This window comes from Pelobates fuscus, chromosome 11, assembly GCF_036172605.1.
Source record: "Pelobates fuscus isolate aPelFus1 chromosome 11, aPelFus1.pri, whole genome shotgun sequence".
Taxonomy (NCBI): Eukaryota; Metazoa; Chordata; class Amphibia; order Anura; family Pelobatidae; genus Pelobates; species Pelobates fuscus.
The window spans coordinates 25,263,316-25,284,293 of record NC_086327.1 but is presented as its reverse complement, the minus strand read 5'-3'; the positions used below and the strand labels follow the sequence as shown (position 1 = coordinate 25,284,293).

Genomic DNA, 20,978 nt, shown 5'->3' with positions numbered 1-20,978 from the left:
TATCTTTCTATGTCACAACTGAGCTTGTCCAATAAGCAGTGTTTTTGGGGTACAGCAAGAGTTTAAGGGAGTTATAGTTCACGTGTCAACTTACTACTGTAGCTAGCTTACAGACAAACTACAACTCCCAGAAAGCCAAGTCCTTACTGACTGTGCTTACAAGTACAGTAATATTTTGTCAACCATCACCAACTTCAGATATTAGAGTGTAACTATCAGCAATTGCATTAATCTAGATGTTCCAGGGTAAAGCATATCGGCCTCTATGGAGAGGATAGAATGTTATGCGTCTTAAAGGACCACTCTAGGCACCCAGACGACTTCAGCTTAATGAAGTGGTCTGGGTGCCAGGTACCTCTAGGATTAACCCTTTTTTTATAAACATAGCAGTTTCAGAGAAACTGCTATGTTTATAATGAGGGTTAATCCAGCCTCCAAATCCTCTAGTGGCTGTCTCACTGACAGCCGCTAGAGGCGCTTGCGTGATTCTCACTGTGAAAATCACAGTGAGAGCACGCAAGCGTCCATAGGAAAGCATTGTAAATGCTTTCCTATGCGACCGGCTGAATGCGAGCGCGGCTCCTGCCGCGCATGCGCATTCAGCCGATGACGTCGCGATCAAGATGGAGAGGAGGAGGAAAGCTCCCCGCCCGGCGCTGGAAAAAGAGGTAAGTTTAACCCCTTCCTCTCTCCAGAGCCCGGCGGGAGGGGGTCCCTGAGGGTGGGGGCACCCTCAGGGTACTCTAGTGCCAGGAAAACGAGTATGTTTTCCTGGCACTAGAGTGGTCCTTTAATTATTACATGACACTCAATGGTGGGTGCAATCTGTTTTGATTTGAATCATTCACTGAGCCAGGGAATCTGCGCATTCACCCTGAGAATCCAATCACTGAGCCGGGGAATCTGCGCATTCACCCTGAGAATCCAATCACTGAGCCGGGGAATCTGCCCATTCACCCTGAGAATCCAATCACTGAGCCGGGGAATCTGCCCATTCACCCTGAGAATCCAATCACTGAGCCGGGGAATCTGCCCATTCACCCTGAGAATCCAATCACTGAGCCAGGGAATCTGCCCATTCACCCTGAGAATCCAATCACTGAGCCGGGGAATCTGCCCATTCACCCTGAGAATCCAATCACTGAGCCGGGGAATCTGCCTATTCACCCCAAGAATCAAAACACTGAGCAGGAGAATCTGCCCATTCACTCTGAGAATCCAAACACTGAGCCGGGGAATCTGCCCATTTAATCTGAGAATCCAAACACTGAGCTGGGGAATCTGCCCATTCACTCTGAGAATCCAAACACTGAGCCGGGGAATCTGCCCCTTCACTCTGAGAATCCAAACACTGAGCCGGGTAATCTGCCCATTCACTCTGAGAATCCAAACACTGAGCCGGGAAATCTGCCCATTCACTCTGAGAATCAAACACTGAGCCGGGGAATCTGCCCATTCACTCTGAGAATCAAACACTGAGCCGGGGAATCTGCCCATTCACTCTGAGAATCCAAACACTGAGTCGGGGAATCTGCCCATTCACTCTGAGAATCAAAACACTGAGCCGGGGAATCTGCCCATTCACTCTGAGAATCAAACACTGAGCCGGGGAATCTGCCCATTCACTCTGAGAATCAAACACTGAGCCGGGGAATCTGCCCATTCACTCTGAGAATCAAACACTGAGCCGGGGAATCTGCCCATTCACTCTGGACTAACACCTGTATTAATATAATCCCTGGCAGTTTCCAGGTCTGATTACAGACAGGCGATCCCTATCACAAACACTAAACACGCTCTCTGACTCCAGTCTAGTATAGCTGGTCAATGTTCACTCAGAACTACAACTCCCGGCACGCACCGCGCCGAGATGACAGCCACCCCCCGTCAGCCAATCCCCCAGTCTGAGCGGCTGGCCTCTGTCCAATCAGCGCTGCGGATAGGAAGGCCCGCGTGATTTGAACTTGACATACCGGAAGTGTCCGAGCGGAAGTGCAGTGCATGGGGAAGGGGAGATCGAAATGAGAAATAATAACAACCACTAATAACAATAATAATAATTAAGGTCACTTATCGCTATCAGCCCACCTGTACCGGTAAGTACCCGGCGCAGTGCCAATGCCAGCCATTGGTTTATTGTCTATGCACACAATGGGGAGGGGTGGGATCCTACAACGGCATCAAATGGCCAATACATCGCACAGAGTGACTGTAATTATTATATTATATTCCTTGACATTAATAATATTATTATATATTATATTCCTTGACATTATTTATATTATTATATATTATATTCCTTGACATTATTTATATTATATTATATTCCTTGACATTATTTATATTATATTCCTTGACATTATTATATATATTATATTCCTTGACATTATTATATATTACATTATATTCCTTGACATTATTATATTATATTCCTTGACATTATTATTATTATTATATATTATATTATATTCCTTGACATTATTTATATTATATTGTATTCCTTGACATTATTATTATTATTATATATTATATTCCTTGACATGATTTATATTATTATATATATTATATTCCTCTGTCTGTATTTCTTAATTTATAAAACACTTTGTAAGAGCTGAGGATAAATGGGATGTGTTGGGCTGTGAAGTGTTGCTATTGTATTGTAATATTATTATACACACGTCAATAATACAAGTAATCTGTTAATATTTGTTATTGGTGTGATCACTTCTAGTTTATCAGGTATTAAAAGTGTGATTATAAGGATTAATGAAGTGAAAGCATAACTGTAATTGGTGTGTTTATATGGGGCAATAAAGCAAACAGGTTGTTGAGTGTTGGGAATGCATTTACTGTTTTTGTTCATTCAGAAGATAAGCGTCACATAATGTTTATGGGACTAGACTGTTTAAACCTCTAAGACTTGGAGTGTGTTTCTCATAGTGTCCTGCTCTCTGCAAATGTAAATATGTGATGCTTGTTATCTCCCCAGGTGCACATCTGGATATCTGAAGAATATGACCGCAGGAACCAGTCCTGAGGAGGGGAATGTATCTGTGGTTGTCCGTGTAAGGCCCCCAAACTCTCGAGAACAGGAAGGGAATCAATCCTCTGTGGTACAAGTGGTGGATGATAGTATTTTGATTTTTGACCCAGATGAGACAGACACATCTGGGGTGTTTTCCAGCTTGAAGGGATATGATGGGGTGAAACGCAAAGCGAAAGACTTGAAGTTCATATTTGATCGAGTATATGGGGAGAATGCCACTCAGCAGGATGTTTTTGAGCATACTACCAAGGAGATCCTGGACGGAGTCCTAAATGGCTACAACTGCTCTGGTACTTAAATTTGTTTACTATTATTATTATCATCATTATTAACATTTTTGGCAGAAACTAGTTATAATGTGGAATCTTTGGTTATTCAAAAGTTATGATAGAAATAAAAAAACCTTATTGCAAAAGGGTTGGGTATATTAGAAATACAATTTCTGTGCTCTTCATGACATGCATAAAGAAACCGAAATGTTATATATAATTTGTTTCTTTACTGCAATTTACAATTATATTTTGGGAACAAGAGGTATCAGGTTTCTAGTGTCTTGTTATTTGAATTATATACATTTCATGGGTGTAACACATTTTGTTTAATAAGACACATGGATTACACACGAAAGTACAAATTTAATTTCAATTATTTTATAACTTGTCCATAGTACCTATGTCTCCATCTTTTCTTCTTACCGCTATATCGTTCTGTAAGTCTTTGAGTGACAAAGATGAACTTTAGGGCAAATACTGAGCTAAACACACAGAGAGACATAGTTTAGATGAAAAAGAAAAGATCGGACAGATCACAGACTGTGTGAGAGAATCTGGAATATAGGCTAAGACACAGAAATAAGATGCAACACACTTTGTTGTAGTCACAAACTGACGTCCGGTGAAAAATAGGCTTGCTTGAATCAGGTGAAACAAACAAGGAGATGCAGCGATGAGATTGAACACTCTATCATCCTTTTCATGTCTGACTTCCATTCTTACTCGCCATCTCATCAGATCCCAGTGTCTCTCTCTTGGTCTGTCTTTATTTTCCTTCCATCTTATTCCTGCCTGCTGTTTTTCCTTCATCGGTTTATTAATCCACTACTTATTACTTAGTTTGTCTACAACTATCTACTATTTACATTTTCTTAGCACCCTCGTTTGATGGATGCCCAGCGGGACTAAGTTCTCTGATCCTATTTCATAAATGTATGGTTGTAGGCTAAACCAGTGATTGTTAGTCAAATATGTGAAATAAAATCTATGTAATAAGCCCTTTTTGATTAAACTTGCTGTTGTTAACATTCTGGAGAAACCTATTGACCTTGATTATTTTTCCATTCTATCTTAGTATTTGCCTATGGAGCAACAGGAGCAGGAAAGACTCACACAATGCTGGGTACCGCAGCTGATCCTGGTGTTATGTATCTCACGATGGTGGAGCTTTATCGGAGAATCGAGGCAATTCAAGAGGAGAAGCAGTGTGAGGTTCTCATCTCATACCTGGAGGTACGGAATGTTTCCTGTTTTAAAAAAATACTTTACCTGTATCCAAGCTGTAAATTAGTCGATTTTCTGTAATTTTGAGGGTGTGTTGGAAAGATTTCTCGTTAAACTACTAACTTAATAAAATAAGGTAGCAAGATATAAAACAAGTCATGAGCCTTCAAGACGTCCTGGTGATTTAGTGAGAACTTCCAGCCTTCCATGGGGTCAAAGTGTTGGCTGCCTACTCTTAGCCGATGACTGACATTCTATGCAATGCGAGTTACACATAATTGACATTAGCCAGCCCTTTAAAGGACCACTATAGGCACCCAGACCACTTCAGCTTAATGAAGTGGTCTGGGTGTCTGGTCCAGCAAGGGTTAACCCCTTTTTTTTATATATAAACATAACAGTTTCAGAGAAACTTCTATGTTTATACTGAGGGTTAATCCAGCCTCTAGAGCCTCTAGTGGCTGTCTCATTGACAGCCGCTAGAGGCGCTTGCGTGCTTCTCACTGTGAAAATCACAGTGAGAAGAGGCCAGCATCCATAGGAAAGCATTGTAAAGGGGGGCACCCTCAGGGCACTATAGTGCCAGGAAAACGAGTATGTTTTCCTGGCACTATAGTGGTCCTTTAACTATATAATCATCCCATGGTTTAAACGTATGCGTATGTTAATGATAAATGAACAAAAATAAATAGTGTACATTTCTTTTATGCCTGATGGTTACCTATTTGTAACACTTTTCTTAATCTTCTAGGTATATAATGAACAGATCCAGGATCTTCTGGCTCCCAAAGGAACCTTGGCCATCAGAGAGGATCCCCAGAAGGGAGTTGTGATTCAGGGTCTCTCTTTCCATCAAGTAAGGTTATTAGATTCTGGCTTTTCTAAGTATTCTAGATATGATATTCGTGTGTCATACAGTATACTATGTTCAGTATCCTGGACAGTGAAGCAAGGCACGATTTCAAGAATAAACACCTAAAATGTCATGCATTTAGACAGTTGTGTCATTCTATGCATTGATATCAAATATTGACTTTAAACCTTTGAAAATTTGTTGTAAGCAGTTGTTCAAATCAAATCATGTTTCCTTCTCAAATACTTTGTTTTGCACTCCCTACCTCCTGAAAGCCGAGGAGGATCATCCCTTGGACTCAGCAGATGGAGAGGCAAAAAAAAGCAGTTTTACACTGCTACTACTTGGAGACCCTTATTTTGGTATGAGATTCAAAGAAGGGAGTGGGGATGTTAATTTTGTTCCCCTCTAGCTACGGCCTGTCAGTTACAGGGGCATCCCCCATGGTTAAAAGGGACACGCCTACAATAACCACCTCATTTCACTAAAGTGGTTATTTGAGTCACAATGCTCAAATAATGCTAGATTACAACTCTGGTGTGCACATGGCCAGCTCTGAATGCATATCCTGCCAAAACATAAAGCGAATGGGCAACAGAAGCAAAGTCAATGCCATTTTTCACTCCTGTCCGAAAATAGGAAGATCGTGGGGACATGATAACAAAACCTGAATTATTAAAGAGACACTTTAAGCACCATTACAGTTTTCCATGAATGAGTGGCTTAGAACTGCAGTTATTTTATTTAAATGCTGCAGCTCTATGTACACCCCTCAGGTCTGTGAGTCAGGAAGCCAAAATTCCATGGAATGGATCCCAACCTTTTCTTGAACAGTTCTACTTACCCTGTATGAACTGAAAGGTGGAAACAATGCAGTTTCTGCCAGGAGCAAAAGAGGTAGAACTTCAGGTAAGTATATCTCTGTTTTCCCTTTTATTCCCATGTGTCATCATGTAAGTGGACATGTCTGTACAAAACATTCAGAGGTTCCACAACCTGCCGTCTAATAATAAAAATAATTCATGAAATGGCATTGATCACAATGTGATCCTAATGTGCCCAAATCTCTAATGGTCTACAGTCAGGCCCTTGAAAATGGGAAAGCATACCCTGCTTTAAAAAGAAAGTGTGCTTGGAATACTGTACACCATAGAGAAATGACAAAGTGGACTTTCAGTGACTTCGGAATTGTGTAGATGCTAGGATTTACACTGCAACATTGCTGACTATCAAGAATAGAAAATGCACAGTTCAGGGCTTTGGTGAATAGATTCAATATGGAAACGACAGCCTTAAATTAGGTCGTTTGGTACAAGCTTCCCTGGACAGAATATTATTGTGTTTACCTTGGTGTCAAGCGTTACCTGAAGCAATGGATTGTAGCAAAGTTTTGTTTTCATGCTATTATGGTAAATGAATGAAGCATGGAATGGAGTATATTTGTAGATTTTATATGCTTGTAGTTAAACCATTTCATGTGGTTTGTTTACCATGCTGGATCATGTTATCTCGCTGCTGGGATTGGTTTTAGGGGCGTACAGCAAAGTTATTCACATTATATGCTTTAAACCCATGGCAGACTACAATTCACAGACAGGGCTATTTACCAATGTTTTCATCATTGAGAACGCCAAGGGAACATCAAATTTCAGACCATAAGAGCCGAATAAGTAAACGTAATGTTATAGGAAGTGACAGTTCTGTATTTAATCTGTTCCTTGATACTGATGGAAATTAGTTTTTAGCTGCATATAATGGTATCTTCTCGGCTCTTCTCATATAAAACTCCCCAATATTTTGGTTAATATCTCTCAAATTCCAATAACTAGAGGGCAAAAAAAAGAAATACGGTTTTAGATGTACTTTCCATGGGTTTGAAAAAAAGAAAATGAAAATATGATGTGTTACAGACCACAACATATACCGTAATATCTGCTTTGAAGTTACTTTAATGTTCGTTCTTTTGTGTTAAGGCTTGAAGTTTACTTTGATTAAGTGGTCGTGTGATTGTACAAATAAAATGCAGAAAAACATATATGAAATTCAACATTTATTTATTTATTTCTACAGCCCAAATCTGCTGATCAGTTGCTACAGATGTTGGCCAGTGGTAACCTTAATCGAACCCAACATCCAACTGATGCCAATGCTTCTTCCTCTAGATCGCATGCTGTTTTTCAGGTAATACAGGGATACATGTTAAACATGACTAATATGGCACTGTTATCTGCTTTTGTATTTCTCTGCTGAAAAAGCAAATGATTAATAAAATGTCAGTGTGACAGACCGCCTGGTACTCCGACCGGGTACCTCAGTCAATTCCCTGCTTCCTAGTACTTGCGAGCACCATAAGCACCGCACAGGAACACCATAACCACTGTAAACCCCACAAACTGCCGCAGCTTGGTTGGGGTCTCCACCCACCCTGGACCCAAGACCAGGATCCAGCTTCCAGTGGGTAGACCACTCCTAGTCCAGAGAGTGAAGCAGGTTGCTCCTACAAGAGCAAGTGTTGTTATTCATGGGAGCATAGTGATTATAGCAATCCCCAGAGTGAATATAGCTCTCCAATCCCCCAAACATGAGCCTAGACTTCATGAAGGGTAAAACAAATCTCTTTAATGGCAGCCACAACTGGTCTTATATGCAGGTCCCCATGCAAGGGGCACTCCCCCCTGGACCTGGGAGTAGACTACAGTAAAATCATACACACAATTACATTGGCTCTCAGGTCCAGGACACTCCCATACAAAATAGGTCAACCCCTCTCCTGTGCCTGGGAGATAATTGAGTCAAGCACTGTATTAAATTAAATGATCTCCAGGCACAGAAAACATAAATTTTTACAAAACCTCCGAAACACATAAAACCCCCACAAAAGTTACATTCCCTGATAGCCCTGGTGGCCGTTCGCATGGATCAAAACCGCGCATAGACTTCAGGGGGACTTAGCCGTGAATACCCTGGAACAATTTTCGGCATGAAGACTTCGTGGTTCTCAGTCGGTCCCCAGCGGCTCTTAGCCACAATTCTATGGAACTATTTTCGGCATGGGACCATGCGTCGGTCGGTCAAATTATGACTTCCAGGAAATTTCTGAACCGATCTGGGTGAGTTTTGCATATGTTGGTCACCCAGATCGGTTCAGGAATTTCCATAGAATCGCGGCTAAGTGCCGCTGGGGACCGACCGGGAACCGCAAAGTCTTCAAGTGGAAAAAAGTTCCCATGGTATTCACGGCTAAGTCCCCTTAAAGTCTATTTGCGGTTTTGGTCCATGCGAACAGCTGCCAGGGAGCTAGTGTTCGGTTCTATGCGCATGAATGGAAAGTGCTGAACCACTGATTCCCCCCGTCGTTCCATCCCGCCCTTCGCAAGACACAATTGACCCTGCTTAGTAACTCTTCCCCACCCAGGCCAGACCTTTCCTAGACACCAACATGCACTTTAACAATATTACGTTTGTAAAGATTAGGTTAAAGCGAGTACCCTGACACCATTCTAGGCTCTGAGAGTGACTTAACACTAAAAAGACAGCCTAGAAGAGCTATTTCCAAAGGTAGTGTTGCATTCAGTGAACCCAATAGAGTCTGCTACCACACCTGGAGCACTATGGAAGGGATCCGCAGTCCCTTAGAAGTATTCAAAATCAAATTCCAAAGGCTTCGCATAGTAGGACAAATGGCAAGGGGTTTTATTCAGGATCAGGAGAACAAAACTATATACTGTACAAAGTTTCGGGGTCAAGTTACATGATTAAGGCTTGACACTGAAACGTATATTATTTTGATTTGATTTTGATCCCAGAAGAGTTGTTGGTCAAAAAGAAATTGGCGTGAATTTCCAATACACTGTCCACACGTGTGGTTGTCAGTTCTGCCACTTGCTACACAGTCCTGTTCATTGTTTAGCTTTGAATTGGGCTATGTGTAACTCATAGTATGTGCTGTGTGGTATTCAGTAAGCAGTTCAACTAACCAAGTGTGTGGAACTGCTATTTAGGTGAAGACTACCTGTCCCGCAAACCTCTCTACCGCTATATTGGCTTAAAATTTTAAATAACCCGGAGAGCGACTCAAAGGGCTGTCCAAACCTGGCCCTCAATCTACCTGTGAGGTTTAATTCACATTGGTAATCTGGCAGAGAATTAAGAGAAATGTTACCCGGTAATAAAAATGTGTATTAGTCTTTGATCTACAAATAATCGCTCACTTTTTTATTAAAAATGCAACTTGGATCTATATGAAATCTGTTAGCACACAGTATTCCCCAATTAATTATCACAATGGTATCAGCTTGCCCTGGGCTCTTTTGGTTTTCTTTCTCCTTTTAAAGAAGAGCCAAGAACATCTTTGTAGTCCTATTTACTTGTAAACACCATGTAAGTGTTGAAATTTAATTTTCTGCTTCATTCGTGCATTAGCATTGTTGGATTGATGTTTAGAATAGTTTTGTTTGCAATAGTTTTTTGTTGATTTTTTTAAAAATGTTATTCATTTGTATTTCCCTTTTGGTTACTGTTGCTTTACATATACACCTTGACACACTGTGTGTGTGTGTGTGTGTGTGTATGTATGTGACATACAGATACACGCACACAGGTATACAGTGTTGTGTGTGTGTGTGTGTATCTGTGTGTCAAGGTGTGCGTATCTGTATTTGTATGTGCGTTTGTATGTGTCTACACTCAAACAAACAAACAAACACACACACACACACACACACTGGCACATAGTGGCACACAGATACACATTCTGACAGATACACATACCCTGCTACACATACACACACTGATATATATATATATATATATATATATATATATACACACACAGATTCACACCTATTGGGAGATGTACACCACAGACACATACACACACACGCATGTTTAAATTTGCTGTTCACTTACCTTTATTCTGTAGGAGGATGTTCAGTGCTGCTGGCTGAGGTTGGTGTTCTGCTCAGTCCACGCTGCTCCCTCTCCCCCTCCAGGCGGCGCGCTCTGTCTGGGAGGAAGTGCTGTCTCTTCCTCCCAACCTCCAATACTACAGGGGTCCAATCTCGGTTTTAGACGATCGCAGCACCTGACTGGACCCCTGTTTAGCGATACCCATCGTGTGACCCTAAATGCTTGGACCACCTAATGGGCAAATCGCTGCAGAACCCCAATTTTGTTCTCGCGAAACCCTGCTGCCCTACAGCATTAAATCACTATTTGCTTTCTCCATTTATTAAAGGGATACTGTAGGCACTTTAACAACTTCATCTTTTGTAGGACATTATAGAGCCCGGGGTCCCCTGGCACTGTCCTTCCATTCAATGTTAACATTTTTTAATCATTTACCGTACTTCTAAACGAGTGTCACCAGCAGTTCAACCTCTATGTGCTGCTCAGGCTAATGAGCATTAGCATGAGCAACAATGGATGAGAGTGTCAGCTAATCGCTTTGTCTATCACCACGACTATTGGTGATATGAATTGCTATAGCTAGAATGAAGTGTGTAATTTCTGCCTTAGTCATACATCCAGTAGGGGCCGGGTTCTGGGTTGCCATTGACCCTCAATAAGTGTTAAACTGCTTTAAAAATGGTTTAACACTGAATAGATCGACAGCGACAAGGTGCTCCAGCACTAGAACCAATTCAATGAGATGAAATGGGTATAATGTCCAAGGTGTCCCTTTATGGAATGAGCTTTACATCCAATCTATAATGTTTATTCCCTAAATGCCAAATTCTAGTAATTGAAAAAATGTTGCAGAATTTAGGCAATTTTTTTTCTCAAACTCTGCTACAGTTTGGTTGTTTACAATTCAGCATTAGTAAATGAACGGCTAGCTATCCATATGCTTTTGTAGCCCACTGTGGCTCAAGCCTTCCTTAATTAGTTGACTAAACACTTATATTGTAAAGCTGCTGGTCTGCTGTGTTGTATATTATCTGTAGTTTGCCAAATAATAAACAAGAATGGAAGATAATTACCAGTGGCTCACACTTTTGAATCCTCCCAAATACACAGGCTGAACAGTAATCTTATAATTCTGATAAACTCAACACCTGCTACCTCTTAGGAAGTAAGCAAGTAAACTGTTTCCTGGTAGCACGTGTTTGAACTTTTTTCTTTTTTTTAACGATTCACTAATTGCAAAGTTATTAAAGGAACCCCTAGGTAGCTTTCCAGGGTAGTCTGTGGGCTTAAAGGGTTAATCCAAGGGTCATAACCACTGCAACTCACTGTAATGGTGATGATGCCACAAGTTCCCTGGCAATGGAGCAAACCGTTTTAAAATGTTTTAAAATGTTTTTTGCCATCTTACCTGGATCCCTGCTGGGTTCAGAGGCTCCCAGCCGGTTTAGTGATGTACATTCAGCTTCTTCTGGACATTTGGACATCACTCTCAGCCAGCGAATGACATTCTGTGCATAGAAATGACACTCCAATAACGCTGACAGAGGTGGAGTTAAAGGACCACTCTAGGCACCCAGACCACTTCAGCTTAATGAGGTGGTCTGGGTGCCAGGTCCCTCTAGGATTAACCCTTTTTTTTATAAACATAGCAGTTTCAGAGAAACTGCTATGTTTATACTGAGGGTTAATCCAGCCTCTAGAGCCTCTAGTGGCTGTCTCATTGACAGCCGCTAGAGGCGCTTGCGTGCTTCTCACTGTGAAAATCACAGTGAGAGCACGCAAGCGTCCATAGGAAAGCATTGTAAATGCTTTCCTATGCGACCGGCTGAATGCGAGCGCGGCTCCTGCCGCGCATGCGCATTCAGCCGATGACGTCGCAAGGAAGAAGGAGAGGAGGAGGAAAGCTCCCCGCCCGGCGCTGGAGAAAGAGGTAAGTTTAACCCCTTCCTCCCCCCAGAGCCCGGCGGGAGTGGGTCCCTGAGGGTGGGGGCACCCTCAGGGCACTCTAGTGCCAGGAAAACGAGTATGTTTTCCTGGCACTAGAGTGGTCCTTTAAAGCTCAAGCAACAAAGATTACACTCAGTTTGTGCAGTGTTTCAAAAACCAAAGAGATAGTATATAGAATAAATCTATAAACAGATCAGGGCTCCATAGTCGCCAAGATCATCACCAAGATTACTGCTTTAGACGAGGAGAACAAATCGTAGTGCCCTGCTCTGTTTATAGATTTATTCTATATGCTATCACTTTGGTTTTTGGTCTAGTTGGATTGGGGAGTGATCCAGTGGTCAGTGGCCAGCCTGCACTTTGTTTGTGTGCAGTGTTTCATATTAACGCTGCACATAGTGATTTGTATCCGTTAGTGATTTGTCTACTTCAAATCACTAAAGGGGTCATGTTAGATGGAGTAACCCTTTTAAAGCCTGTGTCTATAGTATTTTAGTGGCACTGACAATTGGCAACCTCTTGGATTCTAGGAAAACAAAACAATGTCCATAGACCTTCTTATAATATACTCAGAGAAGGGAGCATCTACCACCTAGCATCGATATGTTTAGGAACCCTGACTTCTAGGGTTTGTGCAGCTGTGGGCTAGCCTTTATCTATGTATAAGCACATGGTTCAGTTGTGATTGCCATTTTGTATAGAACCTGTGACATTACGAGTGCAGTTATCTGATTTTGGGCCATGTATTAGAAGCAGCAAAGTCAAACAATATTAAATTACGTTTGCAATTATATTATAAAGGACTCAAGTGGAACCTGTTGAATGGCCTATGGATTAACCCAGAGATGCCCCACAATGCACATGTTGGAACTAGACGAGCCAAGCACTCTGTTTAATGGATCATCTCATATGCACATGGGTGGCTCGTTCATTGCCTCAAGTAGACCTTTTACAATGATAGACATTGAGAGCCCTATTATCCTGTCAGGAAATCATGAACATCTGCACAGTTGTGGGGGGTAGAGAGAGCCTCAAGGACCAACACAGAGAACATATGTTTTTTTTAACAATGGGCACTTGTAACGGTCTTTCAGATCTATGTCAAACAGCAAGACCGTACGGCCAGTATTAACCAAGATGTCCGGGTTGCAAAGATGAGCCTCATTGACCTGGCTGGCTCAGAACGTGCTTCCACCACTAATGCAAAGGGCGAGCGTCTACGGGAGGGAGCCAACATTAACCGTTCTCTTCTGGCTCTCATCAATGTCATCAATGCACTTGCCGACGCCAAGGTACGCCTTGTCCCTCTGGGTCTTCCGTTCTGTTTCTGCAAAAGCTGATATTTTTCATGTGAGTCGAATGTTTGATTAGTATCTCCTTGTCTAACAACTGGATGAAAGGTCTTCCATGTCTGCATGCCTGTTGTGTGTTAGCTTAATTTGTACTTTTTGATCGCATGCAAGTAATGTGTTAGAGACTAGCTTTGCATTTGGCATGGACTAATTGTGTTTACATTTCTTAAGACGGAAAAACAAAATGACAAATCCAGGATGTTCCACAATAGCATATCCAACAAAACCCTTTTTGTGACATGTGTTTCTTATTTCGTAAAGTTAAGATTTGGGGGTTTTTTTTGTTTTGTTTTTGTGCAGGTTAGATGTTTTTTATTGGGCTTTTTATGAGTGCAGCAAATGTTGGGAAATACTTTATTGCTTTGAAATCATACAAACAGCAACAGTTATGAAATGCGTTTCTTTTTTTTCTGTGTAGTTGAGAAGAACTTTGCATTTAATGGTTTCCTCGTTCAGGAATTTGTTAGTTTTTAGTGATTTGGCAGAAATAACACTTCTCAATTTTTATGACCAACTTTATTAAATAAATACACAGACTTTTAAAAAGATTGATCTACAGCACTGGTAGTCAACCTTTTTCTAACTACTGCTCACTAATGCATCTTTTTGGTTGAAAAAAATGTCCTTACCACCCACCAGTTTTTGCGCAAGTGCAGAATATTTTTTTCGAAAGGGGGGTGTTTTAAAAAAATAAATTAATGTACGTACATTTATCTTTTTATTTTCCAATTAATGTTTAGAATGTTTTTAACTTTATAAAGTTTAATGAGAAAACAGTAAAGTAAATTGAAATTACCTTTAACCCCTTAAGGACCAAACTTCTGGAATAAAAGGGAATCATGACATGTCACACACGTCATGTGTCCTTAAGGGGTTAATAGTGATTAATGAGATCCTTGAGGCTGATGCTGCGAGACTAAATATTTGATATCTGGTTCGATTTTCGTAAGGAACAAACTAAGGTCTCCTCTTTCGGTAATATTCAGACAACTTCTCTGTTTGCAAATAATAAGATTTCTCATCTGTGCGTCAGCTCCCCTCTTCTCCCTCCTCAATTCCCCTCCCCACCTTTTTCCCCCCTTTTTTTAACCTTCCTTATAGCAATGCCCAGTAGGAAGGCTGAGCTAGGTATCCCACTATAACAGACTGGCATACATACACACAAGACAGACATACATACAGACAGACAGGCACACAGACAGGCACACAGACAGGCACACAGACAGGCACACAGACAGGCACACAGACAGGCACACATACACACACACATACAAGAGATACATACAAAGACACATACACACATACAGACAGACACAAGAAACATACATACAAACCACATATATTCAGACAGACACACACACGACACATACAAAGACACATATATACATACAGACACACACAAGACATACATACAAAGACACATACACACACACAAGACATACAAAGACACATACACACACACACAAGACATACATACAAAGACAAGATACACATATATACAGACACACACACACAAGACACATATATACAGACACACGCACAAGACACATATATACAGACACACACACAAGACACATATATACAGACACACACACAAGACACATACATAAGACACACATACACACACACACAAGACATACATACAAAGACACACACACATACATAAGACACACATACAGACACACACAAGACATACATACAAAGACACACACACATACATAAGACACATATTTAAGTCACCCTCCTGTTTCCTACCTTTAAGGTGCAGGAGGGTGACTTTCCCTGGGGTCCAGTGGTGGCTCAGGTGGATGGGAGTCAGAGTTCCCACTCTGACTCCCTCCTTCTCCTTTCTCCCGCGCAGGCTCTCAGTATGCTGGGAGGAGTGACCGGGGAATCACTTCCTCCCAGCAGAGATGATGTCATCACAGGGGGCCCGGTCGCGCTGTTAAAGCGCCCAGCGCTGACCGGGCCCCCTCACAATCCACATCCATCGGGTGGCCCTGACAGCACGGGCCACCCGATGGACCCCTCCATATGCGGCCTCGGCGGTTTGCCGCCGAGGCCGCAAGTGGTGATGGCGGTACCCGGTCGCAGGGGTACCGCCGGCTCGCACCCGCCCGCTCACCCAATCTGTAAAAAAAATTTGAAAATCCCTACCGCCCGACCAGGTTGACGACCCATGATCTACAGTGCATGTGTTGTGGGATCACAAATACAAGAGTAGTAGCATGTGTTGCTGATAATTTGTGTATATAATTTGTGATTGTTGTCTCTGTGGTTAATAGAGCAGGAAGGCTCATATCCCATATCGAGACAGTAAACTGACCCGGCTTCTGAAGGACTCCATTGGTGGCAACTGCCGAACAGTCATGATTGCTGCCGTAAGCCCATCTTCTCTCAGTTATGATGATACCTACAACACACTCAAGTATGCAAATCGTGCCAAGGAGATCAAACTGTCGGTGAGTCCTTAGAGATACATTTTGCCTCTTCCCAGAGATTTCTTGATGTGAATACCAGTGACTCTAGGTGATTTCTAGTGGCGAGTTGGATAAAGACAGAAGAGTCTAAAAGTCAGGGAAGGGCTTTTCAAAGTAGTAAAGTGGAAAGAAGGTTAAGGATGATAATAGAACATAATTTTGTATAGGCTGGAGCTGAATGTAAAAGAAAACTCATACTAAATTGCAGTGAGCAATGCAGGACATGCAGTGCAAGAATCAAAGTCCATTGAATCACAAACAGGCTAGTATTGTATTCTCAAGGTTGAGGAGACTAGATCAATAAACAAATTAAAGCAGATCTATCACCATGGGGGGAGGGAGTGGAGCTTCACATATTTGTCAAAGACCCTCAATGGTGATATCCCACTTGATGTGCAGCTGAAGATAGACCTACTTACTCTGAAGCTGACCAAAGGGGGACTTCCATAATTTTTTCCTTCAGCTTTTGTCACTTCACCATTTTTTATTGGATAGCTGTGTTGTAGACAAGGTAAGAACTTGGTCACAATTTGCAGTGGAATAAAATATGTTGAGAAACAAGTGATCCAGTGATACATATACATACTTACTTGGGCATTCCTGCCAGGTTCATAGATTATTTCATTTCCGAAGCAGTGGATGGAATACTTCCTTTATGATACAGTAACTAATATGGTTCATACAGCAAGCAGGGCTGGTGTTTTGATTGCTCATTCAGTGCGCAGAATTAGATCTACGTATATCTTTGTGATACTGATTTATTTTCTTCTTTTTTTTTCCACATAGTTGAAGAGTAATGTAATCAGCCTGGATTGCCATATCAGCAAATATGCCATAGTTTGTGAAGAGCTTAAAGCCGAGGTGAGGTCAACAGTCTACATCTCTAATATGATAAAATCGCTCAATATTTAGCCGGGAGGTTTTGACTGATCTCTTACCATTTATGTACTAGGTTGCAGAGCTAAAGGAGAAGCTTCGGTTATACAAAATGAAGGAAGTCTGTCCTGGACAGACTGATGATCTCTCTGAAGATAAGAGTCTAGAACACAAAAGGTCCTTCAGGTATGTTCTTCTTGTTCTTGGTCTTTAGAAGGCAGCAGGATTATTATGGATGTTTGGCACATGATAAATCCAGTGAAATGTGCATCTGAATCCAGTCACGAATTTCTAAGATATTTAAGTATTTGTAGAGAAAGGACATTGGGAATAGCCACATTGGGAATAGTGCCAAATTGAATGTTATCATTTATTTATTTTTCTACCCTTTTATATTATTTTAAAACAATTGCCAGCAAGATGGATACACTTAAATTTGGTTCTGAATTTACAAATAGAACCTGACTTTTCCAAAGCACGAAATGCATGTGTACGGTTAGCTCCAAGACTATAACAGATTATAGGTCACAGTTAATGTCACCTTTTTTTTTTAACACGGTTACTTATGACTGTAACGAAATACAACCCCCCCCCCCCCCCCCCTCTCCCCTGGCATCAGAGAAGGAAGTTTGGGCTTTGCTGAAGTGTTTTGCAGTCAACAGAATGTCCCTTTGTCTTATTTGATAAAAGTGCAGATTTCAAGAGAAATCACAACTTCTCAAAGTGTCATAAGTTGCACCTTCGCAGCGGTCAGATTGGCAACTGGAGGGTGCGCTTACTTGCTGTTGCTCAAAGCACAAGGCATTGCTTAGAGAAGCATTGAATTTAATGCTTCTCTATGAGAAGTGTTCTGTAGGCATAGCAATGCTTCCATTCATTCTATTGACACAGGGTATCTTCACTAGTGAGATTGTCCTGTTGGCAGAGTGGAGCTGTGTCAACGAGACACTCTCACCTCGGAATTAGAGATAAGCAACTGCTTTAGTTAGAGGGTCGCACTAAGCACCAACACCACTTCAGTGTAATAAGGGGATTTTGGTCTATAGGTCAAGTCTATGCAGTCTTAATGCTCTGTTTATGTAGACCTAGCCACACTGTACTAGAATACACTATTGCAGATTATTATTTTCAGGCTACCTAGAAAGACCAAAACTACTCTCTTTTATTGTGGGACAATACTCCTGGGACACAAGCTAGCTGGGGTCCGAACAGAAGGTTCGGTTGCATTGTGGAGGGTGTGCACCGTTTAGCACACTTGCTACGTTATTGGCACTGTTTTCTCCTCCACAGATTTGTGTTAACTCTGGATACATATCCCCTCTTATTGGGACTGTAGACCTACCAAGCTATTGATGTTAAGTTTATGGGTGTTCCTTTGGGTGGACACTGGGTGCATTGCATAATTGATAATACCATTTGAGCTTTCTAGTAATGGATTATATTTGGAAATTTGGCTTACATTTTTTTTTTTTTTTTTAATATATTATGTTTTATGCATTGTAATTAGAGAGTATATAGCACCACAGTGAAATAGAATTAATATACATATATGTTTGGCCATGCAGAAAAATATAGCTTCCTCCTGATATTAGGAGCTGATGGTGCAGACTTATAGCTCCATTTTTTTGGGGGGTGTGGTTTTTGTTTGGTTTTTTATTTTTAGAAGGTATATTTTCGTAGATTAATGCAGTTATAAGTAACCACGTGCAAGAAGACTGAGACAAGTGACCTTCTTGCACCATAACATGTGCAGCATGGAGTGTAAGTGGCTATGGTGCATGGAGGGTTTAAAAATAAACCAGTTGCTATACCAACACTATGCTGCTGCCTTTCTACATCATTACTCAGGGGTTTATAATAATATCGAAGCATTAAACAGGAAAGATATATTTATCCTTTGCCTGTCTTCACGGATGTCCAGGATGTTTAGCTCAAAACCTCAGATGATTTTCATCAGTAAATGTCGGGCAAGTGTCTGATTTGCTGATGACAGCAGAGAAATATTTTTATGCCCTTTTATCTTGTCTGCTGCTCATATATTTGATACAATCCCAATCCATTGTTACATATGATGACAGCCCCTCCCAGGCCAGACAATCTGGAACAATTTATCAAAATGTGTAACATGTGCCTTGCATGCTGCAGGGTTTAGGAAACGTTTCTCGTTTTAGATGGTGTTTGTTTTCATTATTTCATTTAATTTCTCACAGTGTAGATTCAATCTGGACGAAAAAATATTTATTTATAGGGGGTGCAACGAGGGTGCTTAATGTTTCCCTTTGTTAATTTAAAAAAAATATGTATTTTATTGTCCTATTTAGAAACAATTTAGTTACAAACTGTGAAATCGGTTTAATGCCGTCATGTGCCCTTGTCTGTGTTTCTTGCCAAGTGCAACATTTTGCAATTAAATATCTTCTGATACTGCTCACAATCAGATTGGAATATCATAACCCAGAGATCCTGTTGGAGCAGGTTCAATCTTTCCTTTCTTGGTGTATAGTTATACGATCCATGTCAGCCCCCAAAGGTCTCTGTTATTTACTGTCAGCCCCCAAAGGTCTCTGTTATTTACTGTAAGCTTACCTTTAAAATCAACCGAGAGTTGTTCCTCTGTAATTATCTGCTAGACAAAATATTTTAATTGATTTTATCACAAATTTTCTTTGTCTATGATTGACTGCAGAAAGAATGGGAGACCAAAGCTTTGTTTCATTCATACATCATTCTGTTGCTTTGCAGGTGTTCAAAATGGCAACTATTTAAAGGACCACTATAGTACCAGGAAAACAAACTCGTTTTCCCGGCACTGTAGGGTTATTAGGTCCCCCCCCCTCCTGCTGGGCTGAAGGGGTTAAAACCCCTTCACCTACTACCTTTCTCCAGCGCCGGGCTCCCTCGGCGGTGGGGAACTGTCCTCCTCCTGCCGACGTCAGCGCCGAATGCGCATGTGTGGCAAGAGCCGCGCGCGCATTCAAGCCGCCCATAGGAAAGCATTATTTAATGTTTTCCTATGGACGTCCAGCGTCTTCTCACTGTGATTTTCACAGTGAGAATCGCGGAAGCCCCTCTAGCGGCTGTCAGTGAGACAGCCACTAGAGGCTGGATTAACCCTCAGTAAAACATATCAGTTTCTCTGAAACTGCTATGTTTACAGCAGGCAGGGTTAATCCTAGAGGTACCTGGCACCCAGACCACTTCATTAAGCTGAAGTGGTCTGGGTGCCTATAGTGGTCCTTTAATTTTTTTAATGTTTTTTGCGTTCTCTTAGTTTTCATTATGTGCACAGAAATCATTTGGATAATACATCCTGTAAATTCATGTCTAAAAGGGGCAAGGCACCCTGTCTTCCTTCCTACATTTTCTTGTGTATTCATATCAAGAAGACTGAATTTTTTTTATTTTTTTTAAATGAATCCGTAGCATTCCCCCAATTTAAGAACATTGTTTTGTTAAAAACTCACAGATGGTTTCCATTAAAGGAACACTATAGTCACCTAAAATACTTTAGCTAAATAAAGCCGTTTTAGTGTATAGATCATTCCCCTGCAATTTCACTGCTCAATTCACTGCCATTTAGGAGTTAAATCACTTTGTTTCTGTTTATGCAGCCCTAGCCACACCTCCCCTGGCTATGATTGACAGAGCCTGCATGAAAAAAAAAACTGGTTTCACTTTCAAACAGATGTAATTTACCTTAAATAATTGTATCTCAATCTCTAAATTGAACTTTAATCACATACAGGAGGCTCTTGCATGGTCTAGCAAGCTATTAACATAGCAGGGGATAAGAAAATATTAATTAAACAGAACTTGCAATAAAGAAAGCCTAAATAGGGCTCTCTTTACAGGAAGTGTTTATGGAAGGCTGTGCAAGTCACATGCAGGGAGGTGTGACTAGGGTTCATAAACAAAGGGATTTAACTCCTAAATGGCAGAGGACTGAGCAGTGAGGCTGCAGGGGCATGGTCTATACACCAAAACTGCTTCATTAAGCTAAAGTTGTTCAGGTGACTATAG

General features: G+C 41.2%; 1 protein-coding gene and 1 long non-coding RNA gene across 2 annotated transcripts in view; one reads left to right on the top strand and one right to left on the bottom strand.

Moving 5' to 3' along the window:
• Positions 1-20,978, bottom strand: part of LOC134577512 (uncharacterized) — a 747,008-nt gene that overhangs the window by 551,684 nt on the left and 174,346 nt on the right. The window lies entirely within an intron of this gene.
• The window catches only part of LOC134577340 (kinesin-like protein KIF18B), a 32,241-nt gene continuing 13,251 nt past the window's right edge, over positions 1,989-20,978 (top strand). Inside the window, exons 1-9 of the mRNA XM_063436045.1 lie at positions 1,989-2,096; positions 2,990-3,336; positions 4,394-4,551; positions 5,294-5,398; positions 7,466-7,576; positions 13,345-13,542; positions 15,888-16,064; positions 16,869-16,943; positions 17,035-17,144. Coding sequence (XP_063292115.1) covers positions 3,015-3,336; positions 4,394-4,551; positions 5,294-5,398; positions 7,466-7,576; positions 13,345-13,542; positions 15,888-16,064; positions 16,869-16,943; positions 17,035-17,144 — 1,256 coding nt within the window. The 5' untranslated portion in view covers positions 1,989-2,096; positions 2,990-3,014. The remainder of the gene's footprint in view (positions 2,097-2,989; positions 3,337-4,393; positions 4,552-5,293; positions 5,399-7,465; positions 7,577-13,344; positions 13,543-15,887; positions 16,065-16,868; positions 16,944-17,034; positions 17,145-20,978) is intronic.